We start from the raw sequence: 19,803 nt of genomic DNA, 5'->3' as shown, positions 1-19,803 counted from the left end.
CCTTAGGGTGTACCGACCTGAAGACTATAAATGTCTTGCTCTTGTCAGTGATAATGGGATTTACATGTAGTTTATTTTTTGTGAACAGACTGACTTGCTTGCATGGAAATAAGCTGCTGGACATTCAGTGATAGGATCCACTTTTGCTGTTGTCTCTCCTACTCACCGCAGGCAAGGGAGCTGTCCTTTAAAATCAAGAACAATGAGAGGGGGAGTTTTTTCAAAGAAGGGCTCCACAAGCAGCCAGTCTAGGGTACTGCCTCTCCTCCTCTGAGGTCTCAAAACTCATGGATATTGAACTCCGCCTGAGTTTGGCCACCAGACGGTCAAAAGTCACACTGAAAATTCCAGACTTGCTGATTAAGAGGTAGAAAAATAGGAAAGATTCTTGAATATTCTGTGGCCAAAACAGGTCACAAATGTCTCACAGATAAACCCACATGGGTTTTGCATCCAAATGTGCAGTTATTCCATGGGAAATGCCAATTTCCCTGTGGATTTTTGCACATTTGGTCTGGGCCTGAGTCTAGGCAAGACTGATCCCTGCTTATCTTTCCTGTGAAGTAGTTCATTAAGAAATCTTCCAAGATGTACCTAGTCCTTTGCAGAATAGTGGGTAAGTGGGAATGTTTTCCTTTGTTTTGTTATTCTCTACACACTTTCAGACCTTCTGATTTATTTGAAATGATGAGAACAAATTTTGGGCTTGGTGTTCTTATAAACCTTTGTTTTCAGGAAGAAGCCTTTCTTATTCTACTTCAACATTATGAAATGTGCAAGCCCACTGGTGCTGCTGGAGTTCCAGTGTCCTACAACACAGGTGAGATTTCTTCCTGGGCTCAGTCTCTGCAGGTAAATTGGAAATTCAGTAGCTTTGCACCAGTCTGTATGTTTTATCCTTTGAGAACAACAAAAGGATGGCATCTATCTGAGCCTCAAGGATTCCTGGACACAAAGAAGGCATTATGTCATGTTCTCAAATGTTGTGTATTGTGGGAAAGTTATAAGTATCTAATGCTGTTTGGTGGAGTTTACCGCATCCCTTTGAGATACTGCAATTTCTCATAGGTTGAATTGGTGAAAAGCACTTGGTGAGTGCTAAGGGCAAGTGTGGATTCAGTATCATCCCAAGGAGGTGGAAGTGACACTGGTTGGCAACCTTCAGTCTTGAAAGACTATGATATAAGCCCAAACCCCAGCCCTGGAGCCACTTGTGGCCCTCGAGGACTCCCAATGCAGCCTTCAGGGAGTCCCCAGTCTCCAATGAGCCTCTGGCCCTCTGGAGACTTGTTGGAGCCCTCACCAGCCCAACGCAACTGCTCTCAGTGTGACCTCTCGCGTGAGCTGTGGGATGAGGGCTTCTTCCACTGTTTGCTGTTTCACGTGTGTGATGCAGTAGCGGCAGCAAAGGAAAGGCTTTGTGCAAAGGTGTTGCTTTGTGCAAGGCCTTTTATAGGCCTTGAGCTATTGCAAGACCTTCATTTATTCATATAAGTTCATCTTTAATATATTCATTTATGTAAACTTATGTAAATTTATTCAAATTTGAAATGTAAATTAATTATTTTTTTCCCCGGCCCCTGACACAGTGTCAGAGATAATGTGGCCCTCTTGCCCAAAACTTTGGACACCCCTGGTATAAGCCTACAGCACCCGGTATTCTCAGGCAGTCTCCCTTCCAAGTACTAACCAGGCCTGACCTTGCTTAGCTTCCAAGATCAGATGAGATCAGGCATGTGCAAGGTAACAGTTGCTGCCATTTTATAATCACATTTTATAAGTGACACTAGCTGTCACTGAGCTTATGTAACCCAAGGTGTAACTACCGTTATCTAGCTTAACGTGAAGCATGATGGAGTTTGTATTTCTAGGCCAGGAACAATAAAGTGAAGCAAATGTTATCACAGCAGAATTCTTCTTCAGTAAGTCATTGCTATCAAACATCCTTGCCACCTTGATAGATGCTTGAAACAAATTCCAGTAGGGAAAACCAAAAACAGAAGGACTGTTCAAGGCTATGGAGGATAGAACTTAGGCTTAGGGCAGTGGTTCTCAAACTTTTTAGCCCGGGACCCACATTTTAGAATGATAATCTGTTGGGGCTCGCCCAAAGTGATGTTATTAACCTGGAAGTGATGTCATGACCGAAGTGCCCAATCCCTTGGCTGGGAGTTGCTGAAGGATGCCCCTGGGTTTGACACAGGAGGCCTGTGTAAAGTTTGGCCCCAGCAGAGGCAGCAAAAGCCTGCGACAGGCAAGAAGTGCTGAGTCACTCAGCAGATGCTAGTCAATTGCCTGCTGAGTGACTGCAGACACAGGTGGAAATGGGTGGGGCTGATTAGCCCAAGCCTGCCCTGAAACAGGCACCCATTGGCCAGCTTTTGTATAAAGCCAAAGCAGCCACTGCTGGACGGAGGGCGTTGTTGGATGGCTGGCTGTGGAGCACTTTATCACTGTGCTCTAAACATTGTGGCAGTGAGTAGCTCTGGGTTCCCTGTGTGGGAACAACGCTGAATGCCTGTACTGAACTGCACTGTATCTGATGTAAATATGCGTTTGGTGAAGGACCCTGCTGTCTGTGCTGTGTTTCTGTCCTCGAAGCAAGTTTTCCAGCAAGACTGCTGCACACATTCCCCGGGAACTGTGCCAAGCTGTGAGACCTTGGGCAGTGGGAGTAAGCTGTCTGCGTTTACCAGATCCCAACAACATCATCAAGCAGGAAAAATTTTTAACAATCCTAGGCTGCAATCCTATCCACACTTACCCAGGAGCAAGCCCTATCATTGTTCAAAGTATATACAGTGTAGCCTGTTAGAAATACAGATCTCCCCAAATGCAACCACATACCATGTTGTCATCAAGTCTAATATACTAAAAATAAAATATTGAAATGAATGATGACCCACCTGAAATTGGCTCGAGACCCACCTAGTGGGTCCTGACTCACAGTTTGAGAAATAGTGGCCTAGGATATTTACCTCTCCTCATAAACATCAATAGATCTTCTTTAGCCTATCAAAACATTTTGCTCAGTCAAATTACTGTGTGAGGTTTTCAATCATGCAACAGTCTTCTAGAACATTTTTAAAAGTTTTATGTCTGTATTTCTGTTTTCTTGAATAAACTAATTTCCTTAAAATATGTTTGCTCATTTGCTTGACTTTACTAACTAGTCTTCTAGACCCTAAAGTATCTCTGGTCACACTGTACCAAGGTGTTCTGTAGTGTTGATCTGAGCACTTAAGTGAACTTGGGGTATATATTGGCAAATGTCAGACTACCTTAGTCCAGAAAAAGTGGCTTTCGAAATAAAGACTTATGAGATTTCCTCATTATCGGGCCTAGGCTTTAATGTTAGATGAAAGCAATGCAAGAGAATATGGGATGGACAAAGTATGTACACATCAGAGGCAACCTAGGAGGAAATGGAGATTAGTCAAAAAAAGTGTTGCAGTAGAATTTCTCATTTAATCACCATGAAATCAGTTATAAAGTTATAATGGATATGAAAAAACATTTATGTGAACATATCGCATAGTGGAGGATAATAAGGAGCTATTAGCTCAGTGGTAGAGCACTTGGCATGCAGAAAGTCTTGGGTTTAAAGTAGGGCTGAAACCCGTTGTTGCCAGTCAGTATAGATCAGTGGTGTTAAACTCATTTAATACAGTGGGCAGAATAGCATTCATGGCGCCTGATAAAGGATGGAAGTGACATCATGAAGCAGACGATTAAAGCATATAAGCACTTTTTTTTGTTACTTAGGAGCTCCTTACCTGCAAATGACAGAAGAAAAAAAATACCTAAATCTTAATCATATTTTCAGGATATGAGAGAGCCCAGTTATTATGTGGGCTGCCCTTTTATCAGTGCCACTTCTATCAAGATGTCACTTCGCAAATCAGCTGTGAGAGGTGCTCTGCAAAGTAATGCTTCAGAAAAGCAGCACTGCTGAAAAGGTGGCCTGCAGGACAATTGGGCCATCCTAGCACAGCCTTTTCAGCAGCACCTCTTTTGCCAATGCATCATTTCGCAGCTCAGCAGTTCAGAATAGCTGATGGTAGTGCTAGGGGAGCCCAACTGTTATGAGGACTGGATAAAAAGCTTCTGTGGGCTACATGTAGCCCACAGGCCTTATGTTTGACACCCCTGTTATAGACAGTCATGGCCTCGATGTACGAATAGTTCAACTGAATGAGGCAGTGCATGTTCATGTTCTTTTTCAGAATAGAAATATTACTCCTGCCTTTGTTCTGTTGCCTACTAGCTAAGCAGTAATTGTGCCTCTTGGGATTCTTTCAGATTTGTGTAGAAAAGTGCCCCGATCGGTACCTCACCTATCTGCAGGCCTACTCGAGGAACTCAGCCAGTGAACTTGAATACTACAAGCAGTTTTGTGTTCCAGAATTTAAGGATCTGAGGAAGGTAAGTGAGTGCATAGATCATTAGTTAGGCCGCTGGGAAGTAGTTCATATGTAAAACTGGCCTCTTATTCAGCTTATGGCTTTGATCTTTCTGTGATAGTAAGTGAAGGATCATTTTCCTGGGTAAGAGTTAACAATGATGCCCCTTTCTTTCTGCTCTAGAGTCCCCCTGAAGTTTTGAAAGATGGAGATTGCCCTGCCATGCTCACTCCAAGCAAGCCCTGTAAGTCTGATTCAGGAAGCAAATGAGGGAAGGCCTGGGGATTTAATCCTTGCTTCTTGAGCAACTTGGAATTCCTACTTATGCAGCTGAGGTGATTGCTAACCTCATCTACAGTCATGAAGAGCCCTGCCCTAGTCTTCCTTAAAATATGTTCCCACAGTGGTGGGTCTGCAGATTATTTTACAGGATTTGATGGCTGTTTTGATCACTGTTCACCAGATAAATTCCAGTTGGGTCATTTGCTACTCTTTTTCCTGAGTGAAGAAACTGTCTTCCAAGGGCATCCCTGCTGGGCCTTTCCTTGAAAAAATCTTCCCTAACACCCAAAGAACACGATTCCATAATTTCTTATATTTTAAAAAATCTAAATAATCATCTATTCCTATCTTAAGTCCAGAATAGACAGCAGTGTTTAAAACCCAAAAGACCGAAGTTCTCCTAGCTGGCTTTCTCCCACCAAAGTAGCCATTGCTGGATCCTGCTTGGCACTAGCCACTCCTGTTCCCAAAAAGAATACTCTGTTCTGCAGTTCTTCTCCTGGTTTCCCATGCTGCAGAAAAGGTAGGAGTGCAGGAATCGGAAGTCTTAGAAAATAACCTCCTGAACTAATCTAACTATTCTGGTCTAGTTCAAAAGCTGGCCCAAGTATATGTCCTGTTTCATGTATCCTACAGTTGTCCTTTAAAATGATAGGTCTGATTGTCACGGAGGCCGTGGTCTCCATGGAGGTTGCTAACCCACTAGGAACTAAAATGGTTTCAGGTTTTTGTTTTTATGTCTGAGCCAGTGCCAAGCTTTGTTTGGTGTTTTTGTTAATAAAAGTAGGGGAGAAGGGCTGTTAGCCTACCCTGCTGCTCAGAACTCTCTTATGTGTTGTGCCCTTCAGTGGCTCGGAGATGTTTGCCTGCAATCAATGCTAAAAAAGGGATCATTATGGTTGGAAATGACACAACCTTTGATGATGGGCGTGGACAGAAAAGAAACGTCACAGATCTTGTGGAAGGAGCCAAGTGAGTTATCTGTCTGTTTGTGGGGTTAGGGGGGGTAGGGCTATGGCCCTAGTATGTCTAGAAAAACCAAATTCTGTTCCGGAATAATTTTTGCAGTTTACTTCTGTCTCCTTAATTTGTTTACATTATACTGTTTGCCCATTTTAGGCTCTTCCCCGTTCCCGTCCACCCCAATTCGTAAATGTTCTTTGTTCTTGTTCATGCCCATTTTATGCTCTTCCCCCTTCCTGTCCACCCCAATTTGTAAATGTTCTTTGTTCTTGTTCATTTTGATTTTGTCGCAAATGTCAGAAACCGGGAAACTCAGGCAAGCATATGCTGTGGAAAGAAAAGAGGATGGGACTTAGGGTTATGGAGAAGGAATGGGGGCATGTAGATCAAGAGTCACCCAGATCTTTCTATTCATTTAGGAAACATTACCTCCATTTTTCTTTATTAAGTAAAAGAGCTAGAAGTTGGTTATTTTCTCTAACAAAAAAAAGGAAAGTTCCCGTTTTCCTAGTAGTGTTTCTCAAACTGTGGGTAATGACCTGATGTGTGGTCATACCTGATGCTTCCTGTAGCACTGCAGAGCATTACTGGGAACCTCCAGAGGTTGCTTCCGGGTTGTGCTGGGTCCAAAACCCACTTAATTGGCCTCCATAGGCTCCAGAATGCCTTGGGGGAGTGACTGGAAGTGACTGCCTTTTTCCTTCTGTGAATTACTGTAGCCTCCCTAAGGCATTCGGGAGCCTGCAGAGGACAACGGTGTGGGTCACAGGCCCAGCGCAACCCAGGAGCAGTGTCTAGAGGCTCCCAGTAATACTTTGCAGTGCTACAAGGAGCATCAGGTTGCAACACTCCCCCCTCACCTGCAGAGGATGAGGTTGAGTTGTGTGGTTTAAAGTTTGAGAACTGCTGTCCTAGCAGCTTTGCCATAATAGAATGCTCTGTGGCAGCAACGTGGGTTTCCAAGCTCCTATTCCAGCTTGCTGCCAGATTCAGAAACTGTATACAGAGCTTGCTGCGCTGCCTACGTAGGGCTGTTCCCGTTTGTCAAACTCTGGGAATTTTGCACCCTGCAAGTTTGAAAACCTGTAATTAACAATGACCCAGTAGCAAATAGCATGTGTCACTCTGGCAGCCCTGCTAAGCAGAGCGAGGTAAAGGAGCATCTAGGCTCAGCCTGGATGTCCCTCTTCCATAGCTCTGCTGCTCCTGCATTTGCACGACCAAGTCATTGTGCTATGGGAGATTTATTTGGAATTTACTTGTAGTGCTGATTTACTGTGAGGAAAATCACCCTTTTCCAGTTCCTGCCCTTCTTCAAAGAGCTTGGCCCTGTGAAAACCTGCTATTTTTCAGTCTTGATGCCTCATTGGGAATAAGAAACATGGTTTCTTGACACACTTTACTGTAGATTAGACTAGTGACATTCATGCAAATCTGCATCAAATGTATCTCCTGGATTGGAAATGTTTGAATTTTTGTGAAAAGTGCAGGGGGAAAGAGGTTTAAGGAAGGTATAGTTGGGGGATCAGGACAAAGTTCCAAACATGGTAGGGATTCCAGCACATTCCAGGACTGTGTTAGTCCTGGAACGTGCTGGAATCCCTACCATGTATGCACTGCTGAAACAGAGACGCTTGCGTTGGCTCGGTCATTTCGTGAGAATGGATGATGGCCGGATCCCAAAGGATCTCCTCTACGGAGAACTCCTGCAAGGAAAGCGCCCTACAGGTAGACCACAGCTGCGATACAAGGACATCTGCAAGAGGGATCTGAAGGCTTTAGGAGTGGACCTCAACAAGTGGGAAACCCTGGCCTCTGAGCGGCCCGCTTGGAGGCAGGCTGTGCAGCATGGCCTTTCCCAGTTTGAAGAGACACTTGGCCAACAGTCTGAAGCAAAGAAGGAAGGCCCATAGAAAGGGAAACAGACCAGGGACAGACTGCACTTGCTCCCGGTGTGGAAGGGATTGTCACTCCTGAATTGGCCTTTTCAGCTACACTAGACGCTGTTCCAGAACCACCATTCAGAGCACGATACCATAGTCTTTCGAGACTGAAGGTTGCCAACAGTTGGGGGATGGAAGGATACAGGTAAGGGAATGTAACTGGAGGCACCCGATTCAATAGCAGCTATACAGGTCACAGAAACCATGTTTCCAAGATCCAGAGCTGCATCTACAGTCCTATGTTTTCAGTCTGTGCTACAACAGATGTTGGGTTGTAGCCTCAGTCAAGAGTTTTGCATCCTGGCCCCGGGGGAAGGGTAGGGGGTCATATGCAGTAGCGTTTTGGGAACCCACATCCCACTCTGCTAAGTTCCATGTCCAGGTATATGGAAATGATTTTTTCACCTATTTCTCACTTCTCGCTTCTTGCTGCTTTTAATTCCAGAAAAGCAAATGTAGTCCTAGAGGCACGACAAGTGGCTATGAAGATATTTGAAGATTACACTGTTTCTTGGTACTGGATAATAATGTGAGCAAAGAGTTGAATAGCTGGCTAATGTGTAGAATGAGAACGGTTACTGAACTTTTGAAGGGACAAGAAAAGCTCTAAATCTGCCCAGGAGCAAAGGGCTTTAAGGCTTCTAGATAATTTTCAAAATTTTACACGTTCTCTATGTCTATCTGCTGTGTCTTTTATCTTCTGCTACCCCCCCCCCCCCATGCAAGTTGTGAAAAGTAGCATTACAGGGGCTCTAAAGTCATTCCAATTTCATTTCCCCGTTACTAAAGTTCCATTATTAAAACTCAGTAACACTAAAGATTTGCAGCCAGGTGTTTTCTCCTAGGCTAAAATAATTGTCAAGTTCAATATCTGCTTCCTTTTTTAAAATTAAAAGCATTACTAATTTATGTTTCTTTCGAAGATCTCAGAGCGGCTTCTGTGGTGCATTGCATGCCCTCAGACCAATAACACCTTTTAGACCTTACTACCTCCTTGGGTCCATGGTCCACATGTAGTTCCCCAGCCTCCATGCACCCTTGTCTATCTACTCCCTTATTTCGAAGTTTACAGCCCTTTCTTTCACTCCGTCCTGTACGAAATTTTTTCCAGTCCAAACTAAACTTTCAATCCCAACACAGAATCTGCACTATTTGTCTGTTCCTGACTCTGAGCAGTTAAAATGTTTGTGAACATACCCGAGTAGCACAGGAGCTCAGCCAATAGTTGGTTAGCTTGCGCAAGACAGGCAAGTGACAATCAACTCCCCATATTATGCAAATATAAGATGACTGAAATGGGAAGGTCCACAACATAGGTATGAAGAGGATGCATGTTGTGTAGAAGCTGTTCATCCCCTCTTATTTATGTTTCTAGAGCACTCTTTCTCCTATCACTGCACTTCTCTATTGTATACAAGATAACTGAATGGTGGGGAGAGACAGTACTTAATACTGCTTGCTTAGCAGGGCAAGAGCTACTTAAGAACTCCTTTGTTGTCCTTCATCTGCAGAGGTCTAGTAATTGCCATGGTGGTCAGCCTTATCTTTATTGTCCTACTCCGGTTCCTGGCAGGAATCATGGTCTGGGTGATGATTGTATTGGTGATCCTGGTGCTTGGATATGGTAAGTGTAATTCAGCCAGGAATTCGAGAAGTGGGATAGGTGCTAATTTGTAGACTTTGCTCTCTTATTGAGATCCTAGCTCATTGCCATATTCTCCCCTCATCCTTTTTCTGGTGACACTGGTATTGAGGTGTTTTATCCCCTTTCGGTTTGCTGTAACCCAGGTGAGCCTTGCTAAAGTTAATAATTCTTCTAGTTCCAGAAACTATTTAGGCATGACTTTGCTTGCAGTGGCTTTAGTTAGGCTGACTGCAGTGACAATGCTTTGGGGATTCCACCTTGGTTTAAGGTTTCTCTAGGTGACCTCTACAGATCCTACTTTACGAATGTGTAGAATTGCTTTCTCTGTGCACCCTAAAAAGTTTTTTTTCCCCTGCAGAAGCTTTCCCTGCAAAACAGATCAGTGTTGTCATTAACCTCTTGTCTTGGGGGGGGGGGGAAGAAGGAAAAGTTGTCCTGCTAAACAACTCAGCTGCTAGTCAAAAAGATATCTGTACAGCCCCTCATTTCTACAGAGCTAATGGCATGTTCCTGTTGCATGTTCATTGCTCAATCCTTTAAGGTTGCAATTCTATACACACTTACCTGGGATAAAGTCTCTTTGAATTCTGTGGGACTTACTTCTGAGTAGGCATGCATAGGATTGCAGAGTTCTCTGCCAGAATATCCTCTCCAAAGAAAGGAAGAATAATATACATGCAAAACTCAAGGAAGTGGTTCCTCTCCAAAAGTAGTGCCTCCATTTTGTATCGGTGTGTGAGAGAAACAGTTCTTTCATGAGAACAGAGTTGACTAAACCACCCACCCACCCAACATATTAGGTGCTGTTCTGGCATGATGGCATCTGAGGCTTGGCCACATAAGGCAAACACCTTAGTTTTGTGTGCTGGATTATTATGATTTTGGGCATTTTTTTCCTCATAGATTTAGTACGGGAATTATCTGCTACAACCCTATCTAGGACTGTGGTAGATTCCTGATTTCTTAAAGCACCCCAACAGACTCCCGACCAGTTTTTATTTCAGTATTTATTTATTGATGAGCTGTTCTCATCATTGTATGATTTGGATTGGAATACTTTTAGCTAAGGAAAAGTGACTTGTCCAAGGCACCTAGTTATCCTTCTAGGTGAGGATGGATTTGAACCTAGATCTCTCATGGGCAAATGTGTCACACTGCATTGGCTCCTCTTGTTTCTGAGATCATTGGACAACTGTCAGCATATCTCCCCCCTCCTTCCCATCTCTGCATATTGGTACTTGGTTGTCTACACTGACCATCTCTTCCCCTCTCCCATTCCTTGCCTCATCCTTGGAGCTCTGCTCTAAATGGTTTTTACACTGTTAATTGTCTTGAAATATTGCATCCCAAATCAAACATGGATAAAATCTTGAAGGTGGGGTCTGAGCTGATTAGGTTGGTGTTGCTAGTTCCAGTCTTTGATGCGATCAACATTTCTACATTTGCCCCCAGTAGAAGTTAAAACCCTTCCATTGGCAAACTTGGGACTATGATTTGCAACATGAATAGGGCAACCTTCAACCATGGGATCTGTCAAGTATATTAAACTAAAGCTGTTGGCAAGGGCTTTCTTTGCCCTCTCTTTTACTTGGACTGCTGCTTTCAACTTGCAGGAATCTTTCATTGTTACATGGAATATGCACATCTGAAAGGACAGGCTGGGTCTGATGTCTCCCTGAAGGATCTTGGTTTTCAGACAGATTTCCGTGTCTATCTCCATCTGAAGCAAACCTGGCTGGCCTTCAGTAAGTGCTCTTCTGTTGTACCTCCAGTGATGAGTGTTTTTATTTGCTAAGAACCCCAGTGTACTGTTGAGAGACCAGAAGGGGGAAGACTTCCTTGTAGACACATGCTGTAAGTTGCTCCGGGTGTCTTTCAACTTTTCAAGTTTGGGGTTTTCCTCCTCCTGTTTGAACCAGAGCAGGGAGGAGCTCACATACCACTCACTCGCTTCAGAACTCTTTCTCACCTCACTTTCCCTTTTCTTGCCCAGTGATCATCCTGTGCATCTTGGAGGTTATCATCATCCTTCTGCTCATCTTCTTGCGCAAGAGGATCCTTATTGCCATTGCACTGATCAAGGAAGCCAGCAGGTGAGGTTGACGTGGAATATACAGTGGTTTTCAAACTCAGTTTGAAAACTACTGTAAGTCCTTGCAGGAGCGGGGGGAAGCGGCGGGGGGAGGCAGCGGTGCAATCCCCAGGATCGTGCTGCTCAGGGGGCTGCAGGGGCTTGGGTGCACTTACCAGAGCCTCCTGCAGTCTCCCGGGGGTGCAGGGAGCCCTGTGCGACTGTCTGCAGAGCTCCCCGAAGCTGCAAAAGTGAAAGTGGAGCGTTCGCACTCCACTTCTGGTTTAGTGGAAGTGGAACGCATTCGCTCCACTTTCATTTCTAAAGCATCAGGGAGCCCTGCAGACAGTCACGCAGGGCTCCCCGTACTCCCAGGAGGCTCTGGTAAATGCACCCAAGCCCCTGCAGCCCCCTGAGTGGCGCAATCCTGGGGAACGTACTGCTGCCTCCTCACTGCCCCCACCCCTTGAGGGGGCAGAGGCCAGGGCCCACAGGCTGGGGCATTGCAACACCACCATTTGAAAAGCCCTGATCTAATGGATCTCCTTTCGAGATTGTTCCAACCCTTTCTCACCCTCACTGAGGTTTGCAGTTACCCAGGGGTAGTTTGCCGTTCTGCCTGATTTTGTTTCTGCTAGAAAAACTGGTGGAACAACCCAGCATCAAAGAGGCAATGGTCACTGCTCCAGAGTAGGAGTAGCTGGTTAGAATATCCTTCTCAAACATAGCATTCTTCTTTCAGTTTGCAAGGGATCATGGGACAGCCTTTTCTAGGAGCACTGTAGATAACAGTAATTGTAATATGCAGACAAAATAGTTGCTTCTGGAATGGAATTTTAACTATTCTGAGTGTGGCTGTGTCAAGAATCCAGTCCATAATGAAGCTCAAGGGCAAACCTTGCAGAGTGATTTGCTGTAGTAGATGGACAGTATGTTGTCTTGGGAATGACTCATGTGTTCTCTCTTTCTCTTCTCCCCCCTCCCCCCACAGGGCCATAGGTCATATAATGACATCCCTGCTGTTCCCTCTTTGCACTTTCTTCCTGCTGTGTCTCTGCATTGCTTACTGGGCCACTACAGCTGTGTATCCTTCCTCAGTATATTTTTTTTCTCGGAGAGATGGATTGTGGGGGATGGTTGGGTGAATGGAAAGGCCAGCAAACTGCCTGAGAGGGCTCCTCCTAAGCAGGCTGGAATTGGCTGTCCATTTTTACAAAGCAGAATCCCTTGACTGCTTCCAGTTTCCTGTCTACCTCTAATGAAGCTGTCTACAAGGTGTTTAATGAGTCTCAGTGCCCATATGCAAGGAACACGTGCAACCCAGAGGTGAGAAACTATCTAAAATAGTCACAAATAGAACTTAGATGAAGAATGGTCAAAAGATTATGTTCAAAATTATGTAATGTTTTCTGTGCGGGCTTGCCCTTGATGACTGTTCAGATGCAACTGGTGGGTGCAAAGTATAGCAGTCTGTCTCCTGTTGAGGCTGGGTCACTGGAAACATGTTTCAAGGTTGGTCCAGGGATCACATCCTGTGCATTCTGTGAGGTCCTGGCTGGTTCTTTGAAAAGCTTGGGCCAAACAATTCCTTCCACGTCCTACTATGACCACTGCCCTTGAAAGGTGGGATCTTGTGAAGGTTGCACTTGAACTCCCTTGCTCTAGAACAGGGGTGTCCAAAGTTTTTGGCAGGAGGGCCACATCATCTCTCTGGCACTGTGTTGGGGGCTGGGGGGGAGAATGCATTTACATTTTAAATTTGAATAAATTTACATGTGTTTGCATAAATGAATATAGTAAAGATGAACTTATATGAATGAATGGAGGTCTTGCAATAGCTCAAGGCCTATAAAAGACCTTGCACAAAGCAAGGCTGGCCTTTCCTTTGCTGCCACTACTGCATCACAGATGTGAAACAGCAAGCAGGGGAGGGAGCCCACATCCACAGCTCACGTGAGACGTCAAACAGTTGCCTTCACGCTGAGAGCAGTTGTGTCAGGCCAGTGCGGGCTCCAACAAATTTCCAGAGGGCCTGAGGCTCATTGGAGACTGGGGGTTCCCTGAGGGCCGCAATGAGAGGCCTCAAGGGCTGCAAGTGGTCCCAGGGTTGGGGTTTGGGCACCCCTGCTCTAGAAGCCTGCTGAGGCATGCATTGTTCTCTTATGTTGCTGCTCTTACGTTCATGACCACAAGCACAATCTTCCTCTCTTTGCTCAAAGGTTTATACAGTAGAAGAGGAAGGAAGGCACCTCCCTCTAATACACGTTCCTTTAGAGTGTGCCGGAGCAGCATTCACCAACTATAGTAAACCAGCAAATTTGTGCATGAGAGGCAAAGGCTGTGAGCACTGCATTTGTCATACATTTGTGCTGTATGTTTATGGGTGATCTCCCTATAATAGTTTCCTGGGAGGGGGAGTTACAGCAGCATCCACCAACTAAAACTACAAAAGCATTTCACAATTTTGTTTACATAGCATAAATAATGTTGGATTTAAGTACAGAATTCTCTGAATTAACCTTAAGAAGGAGACTTGGTGTATTGTCATACTTAAGGAGACTTCGTGTATTTTCCTTTAAATTTGATTTTGTTGTAAAGTGAACTTTGTTGAATGCTCCCTTGAATCTGCAAAAGAAAAGCAAGTTATGCTTTGTTTGAATATAATCTTTGGTCCTGTCTAGCTGCCTGAGGTATGATAGTTCCACATTCTTCTCTCTCTTAGACCTTTGCTACTTCCAACGTCACCAAACAGTGCCCTGATGCCCGTTGCCTCTTTGCCTTCTATGGTGGTGAAACTGCCTACCACAAGTACCTCATAATCTTCCAGATCTTCAATGCCTTCATGTTCTTCTGGCTGGCCAACTTTGTGATTGCTTTGGGCCAGGTGACACTAGCTGGAGCCTTTGCTTCCTACTACTGGGCCTTTAAAAAACCCGATGACATGCCAGCATTCCCCCTCTTCTCTTCCTTTGGTCGAGCACTCAGGTAAGAAGGCTTGGGAGAAGGCGAAGAGAACCAATTTGTAACCCTTAAGACCCACCACTCTCTACATACTTGATGTCAGAACCACTCTGCAAAATACAAAAGGTGTTGGAGATCAGGATTCCAGGTAGAAGGGGCAGCACCAAGTTAAAACACAATGGTTTTAACTTGGTGCTGGTTGGTTATCTGTATTCTGGACAACATAGGGTATCTGACTAGAGGAGTGAAGATCATTTAGCCCTCATGGTACAGAAGAAATTACAGTTTCCCAGGAGCTAAGGCATGACTTAAGGGCAGTTTTATATAATGGTTATCTATAACTGCATATAGAGCAAAACCTTGTTTTATATTCTCATCCTGTGCAGATTGGTTCAGAATAGCGATGGAGGTGCTTCAGGGCGGTTTGAGGAGACCTTGCATCTTAAAGGGATAGAGGAACAAGCTGAAGGGAGTGCAGAGCTTGGCTTCATGAGTCAGAAAGGCTTTGGTGATTTCCTTCCAGAAGGGATCATATTTGGGAACAGAGGGATTCTGAGTAGCCCAAACCAATTGGGATAGAAGAACTCTAGTAGCACCTTTGTGTGTCAGCTACAATGCCCACAGTAGGGTTCAAGATAGAGTCCAGAACCTGAGAAATTTAAGCACCTGGAGTATTTGCTGATGCCTGGTGAAGCCTCTCTGCTGGGCCCTGGATTACTAGGCCTAGGTTACCAGGCAGCAAGTGCAGCAAGTATTTCTCTTAGCAATGGTACTCTTTTAAATTTCCCATGCCCCTTCCCCAACATTGAAAGGAGGTGGGTTGGCAGGACTTGAAGAATCGAAAATGGTGCTACCCTGAGAGGAGCATCCACAGTGCCACCTACTGCCACCTGGTGAGCCTGCATCCGCCCCACCCCCCCATCAGAACTTAGCACCACTGTGTTTCTTGAAAACCTTCTCTAGGGAAAAGTTCACAGATGCTCTAAAAATTCCACTAATTCAAATTTTCTGTTCCTGCTTCTCCCCCCCCCACCCCCCACCCCCCCGGCAGGTATCACACTGGCTCAATGGCTTTTGGGTCTCTGATTCTTGCTGTTGTCCAGATCATTCGAGTCATGCTGGAGTACTTGGATCATAGGCTAAAAGGTGCTGGATAGGAGTATGTATGCAGTATGTATGAGACTATGGAAGAAGGTTGGCCTCTTTTTTATCACGTTTTGGAATTTGTCAGGCTCCATTCGCACAAAGTGAATTGGAGTCTCCATTTCCAAAAAATAATTCATAATTTTTCATTCCTTAAACATGCCCCATTTTTAGATTTTGACACTTCCTATCTTCTGTTCCTTTTGAATCTTGGATTGCACCTGAAGAATACGGCTGATACGGCATAATTAGTCCCTGTTCTCTAATTATCAGTAAAAAAAATAAAAATTGAAGTTGTGCTAAAACCAACTATCCAGATCAGGGGAGTCCAAACATTTTGGTAGGAGGGCCACATCATCTCTCTGACACTAAGTTGGGGGCCGGGGAAAAAAAGAATTAATTTACATTTCAAATTTGAATAAATTTACATAAATGAATATATTAGAGATGGAACTTGTATGAATGAATGAAGATCTTGCAATAGCTCTAGGCCTATAAAAGGCCTTGCACAAAGCAAGGCTGGCCTTTTCTTTGCTGCCGCTGCCACATCACAAACATGAAACAACAAGCAGTGGAGGGACACCTCATCCCACAGCTCACGCAAGAGGTCGAACATTTGGCTATCACGCTGAGAACAATTGCCTCGGGCCAAATGGGCTCCATCAAGTCTCCGGAGGGCCAGAGGCTCATTGGGGACTGGGGGCTCCCTGAGGGCCAGACTGGGAGTCCTCGAGGGCTGCAAGTGGCCCCAGGGCCGGGGTTTGGGCACCCCTGATCCAGATCAATGAAACTTTTATAGATGCCTTTCTTGCAACAATTAGCTCAAATATCTGTTCTGAAATTGGGGTCTAAGCTTTTGAAGTTCTGGAAAGCTTTTGTCAAGGAGCTGAGTAATGGCAAGAAAAGAGGATGGAAGGGGTAATGTGAGCAGAGAAGTATATCTAGAAGTGGGGAGGGGATTTGCAGTGACTCAACCAGGCACTGAAGCCCTGGGATTTGAACTTCGCAATGTTTTTATTTTAACAGATGCTAACCTTGATTTTGCACTTACAAGAGCACAAGAATTTTCCCACTAGCTTCAGGGTTTGTGGGGTGCAGGGAGGGTGCAGATGCTCATACTGAGATTTGACTCAAGGTGATAGTTTTTCAAGTGTTAATTCAGAATCACAAGGGTTAGAATATTATTTTTTCTTGGTATAAAGGTGGAGATTCTCAGGAATTCAGATCTTGATTTTAAGTTCCAAGCTAGACATGACATTGGATGTGTCAATGTATAGTTAGAGATTTAACTTTATTCATGACTTAACAGTCACATGCGGCTGTGATTTGGGTCAGAGCTGAAATGTGGAGGTACAGGGTATTTAACATTTACCTCTGCACTACTTATGAACCCCAAATTCTTTCCACCCCATGTTTTGTTCTAGAAGTTCCATTGTAGCATGTGGTGGTTTCATTAATAGCTGCATCAGAGGGATGATTTTAGCAGGAAAAAGAGCATTGCAGTAAAGGGTGAAATGTTCCTTACCTCCCCACTGTGGCCCCATTCAGCTGACTATGACTGGTGAATAAAGTCCCTTACTATGCAGTGATTCATATAATATTGCATATAGTTCGGCCCACATGTTCATTCAGAATTCTGAGTGCATGTGTGTGTGTGTGTGAGAATAGGCTTGTAAAGGAAGCTTTGCCTTGTCTAATCTTTCTTACTCTTGTCCTATTAGCTGCTGACAACAGATTTGCCAAGTTTCTCTTGACTTGCCTCAAGTGCTGTTTTTGGTGCCTGGAGAAGTTCATCAAGTTCTTGAACAGGAATGCGTACATTATGGTGAGGAACTCTGACTCTCAAAGACAACCCAGGATAGTAAGGAAGTTTTGTAGGTGTTCAGAGTTACACAGCACTTCCATACCCTTTAGCCTTGCCCTGTCAGGGGCAGAGCTGTCAGAAGTTTTCTTTTATGATTTAGGTCTTTAAAAGGGCTTGATTGCTTAATTCACTCATTTTAAACATTTTTGCTAGTGTGTTTTTCTGCAAGATTGCCATGATGACATGTCCCATGGCTGTGTGCCAACAGAGCAGTGAGCATATATAATACTTAGCACTTATTTTCAAGTACTGCAGAATTGTGGCATGTCTAAGCAGTGGCTATGGTCTGGGGATAATCAGAAGTGCTAGATCGGAATTGCTGCCAGTTCCACAGAGAGAGACTGGCTCTGCACGCTACAATATCTGATGATCCACAACTGATAAGGACCAGAGTGAATTGTGTCATACAGCCCCATCACATGTGCCTGCCTTGTGTGCCCCATCATACGCTACCTTACTGAGCCTTGAGTACAGGGACCCCATGGTGATCTGAACCTCTTATATTAGAACTGGGCATCATATGAGTTGCCTAAATGGCAAGATAATAAGAAGACTTGCAAGATCAGAAATAAACTTCCATGTACTTTTAAGAGAAAGTGCCAGTTTCAGAGAGGAATTCCTTGTTGCATCCAACCTGTTATCTCTACAGGCATTCTGGAAACCTGGAATGGTTTCCTAGTACAGGACTGTCACTAAGCCAGTGTTGTGGTTGTGATTAGTGTCTGCTGTCAAAACACCTCTTTTGCTCTCAATAATGTTCCTCAACACACCTCCAACAGGCAAAGGGCAGAAGTTTCTAATGCTTCTCAAATGACTCTTGGAAACGAATGCTCTGCCTTGGCTAACTTAATAATGTTATCTTTGGTGATTCTTCCCAGATTGCCATTTATGGCACCAACTTCTGCACTTCAGCAAGGAATGCATTTTTCTTGCTCATGAGGAATATCATCAGGTAAGGGCCTGCCAGTGAGTTGCCATTTTATTTCTGCTGTTCTGTTTTGGAAACTTAGAACAGGAATGACCAAGCTACTTGAGGGCTAGAACCTCTGACCATGTTATCACTGCTCATTTACTCTCCCCCCCCCTGACATGCACACATTGAGCAGAGAGAATCTTATCCCCCTTGGACTAGCTAATTCTCTTAGTGCTATAGGTGAGTGTGTGTACAACTTCTAACTTAATAGGCATCAAATCTAAAAAGACAGATATACCACACTGCTGGGGATTTTGTTTTATCTGGAGGAGGTGCACCAGGCACTCCCTCACAAATATGAAGGGCGGGGGCTTGTCATAAACATAAGGGGGTTTGGGGTACTTGGTTTTCGAACCCTAAAGCCCTTAAGGCCCCTCTGCTCAGTAGTACTGCCACCACCCTGTATGTGCCAGTGCCTCAGTCCAGGGACACTGAGATCCTCTAGGCTTAATTCTATCCCTTGCAGGCACTGAGCTCTTTCTCCAATTAAAGCTTCAGTCCTCAAGTTACTAGACCTCAATGAGCACTTGGTAGCTTGCTGAACGGCTAGGCAGGATTCTGAACCTTTGTCCCCAACAGACAATGAAACAACGTAGTAAAAGATATTTTAGTTTATTAAGTACATACGGTTACACACTCTACAATAAGACAGCAAATGCTAGAGGCATAAACATCTAGGAAACATATCAGCATAAAGTAATAAAGCTAGCTGGCTATCTCTATTAATCCCTATCTCTCACCTGGGTCAGTTACTCTTGTAGACCTCTTAGTTCCAGGGCTACCTATGAGGCCAGGTGCCCATGATGGACAATGGAGCTCACACGTGTGCAGGATGTTGCACCCAAAAACTCTGTCCAAGAAGGAACACTCACACCCCTTGGGGCACTCATTATTATACTTCTTATGCTAATAGTACTGAGGTGACTTCATACTATTTAGACTGTCCAATCAGACCCTTAGGGGAACAGAACCTTCTCCAAGTTGGCCTGGTTGCTAACTCCTCCTAGTTCTTACCCTTCCCAACTGGAGATCCGTAGCTGCACTCCATCACACTTGATCAGGCGCCTCTCTGTCTACTAAGGTGCTAAACATTCCAATGGGTAGTAGTTCTTGTTATCTGTCCTTTCTGACCAGCAAAGGAGAGACAACAATCTTTTTGTTTATTTACTCCCATTCTTGCTGCTAGGAACTGCTAGGAACTTCTCAGTTACACTGTCTTAGTTTGGTTCAGGCTTCTGCTGCCAACCTAGGCCTAACATGCACTTATTTATGACAGGGCTGAATTTGGCTTGTGAGCACCAGTTGTTGTTGTTGTTGTTGTTAACAACAATGGTATTAAGTGGTATTTATATACCACTTTTGAACTAAAAGTTCACAAAGCGGTTTACAGAGAAAAATCAAATAACTGATAGTGGTTGGGCAACATTGACGTAGAGAGAAAAGGAGGTTTCGTCGTTATGGTCAGGGCTCTATTTTCTGTGCAAAGAAATCAAAAACCCTCAAGCTCCAAATTGGAATGTATCAAATTCATGCAAACCTGAGTAGTCTCAATGGA

General features: G+C 44.4%; 1 protein-coding gene across 6 annotated transcripts in view; it reads left to right on the top strand.

Moving 5' to 3' along the window:
* Positions 1-19,803, top strand: part of SLC44A2 (solute carrier family 44 member 2 (CTL2 blood group)) — a 72,339-nt gene that overhangs the window by 36,291 nt on the left and 16,245 nt on the right. For all 6 annotated transcript variants that reach the window (XM_066618356.1, XM_066618359.1, XM_066618353.1 and 3 more), the window contains 14 exons: positions 736-820; positions 4,303-4,425; positions 4,587-4,647; positions 5,534-5,657; positions 8,037-8,120; positions 9,103-9,215; positions 10,850-10,981; positions 11,230-11,329; positions 12,299-12,391; positions 12,549-12,633; positions 14,030-14,292; positions 15,320-15,414; positions 17,133-17,236; positions 18,154-18,227. In XM_066618356.1, coding sequence (XP_066474453.1) covers positions 736-820; positions 4,303-4,425; positions 4,587-4,647; positions 5,534-5,657; positions 8,037-8,120; positions 9,103-9,215; positions 10,850-10,981; positions 11,230-11,329; positions 12,299-12,391; positions 12,549-12,633; positions 14,030-14,292; positions 15,320-15,414; positions 17,133-17,236; positions 18,154-18,227 — 1,536 coding nt within the window. The remainder of the gene's footprint in view (positions 1-735; positions 821-4,302; positions 4,426-4,586; positions 4,648-5,533; positions 5,658-8,036; positions 8,121-9,102; positions 9,216-10,849; positions 10,982-11,229; positions 11,330-12,298; positions 12,392-12,548; positions 12,634-14,029; positions 14,293-15,319; positions 15,415-17,132; positions 17,237-18,153; positions 18,228-19,803) is intronic.

This window comes from Tiliqua scincoides, chromosome 2 (assembly GCF_035046505.1).
Source record: "Tiliqua scincoides isolate rTilSci1 chromosome 2, rTilSci1.hap2, whole genome shotgun sequence".
In the NCBI taxonomy this organism is placed as follows: domain Eukaryota; kingdom Metazoa; phylum Chordata; class Lepidosauria; order Squamata; family Scincidae; genus Tiliqua; species Tiliqua scincoides.
This window is presented reverse-complemented; position numbering and strand designations above follow the sequence as displayed.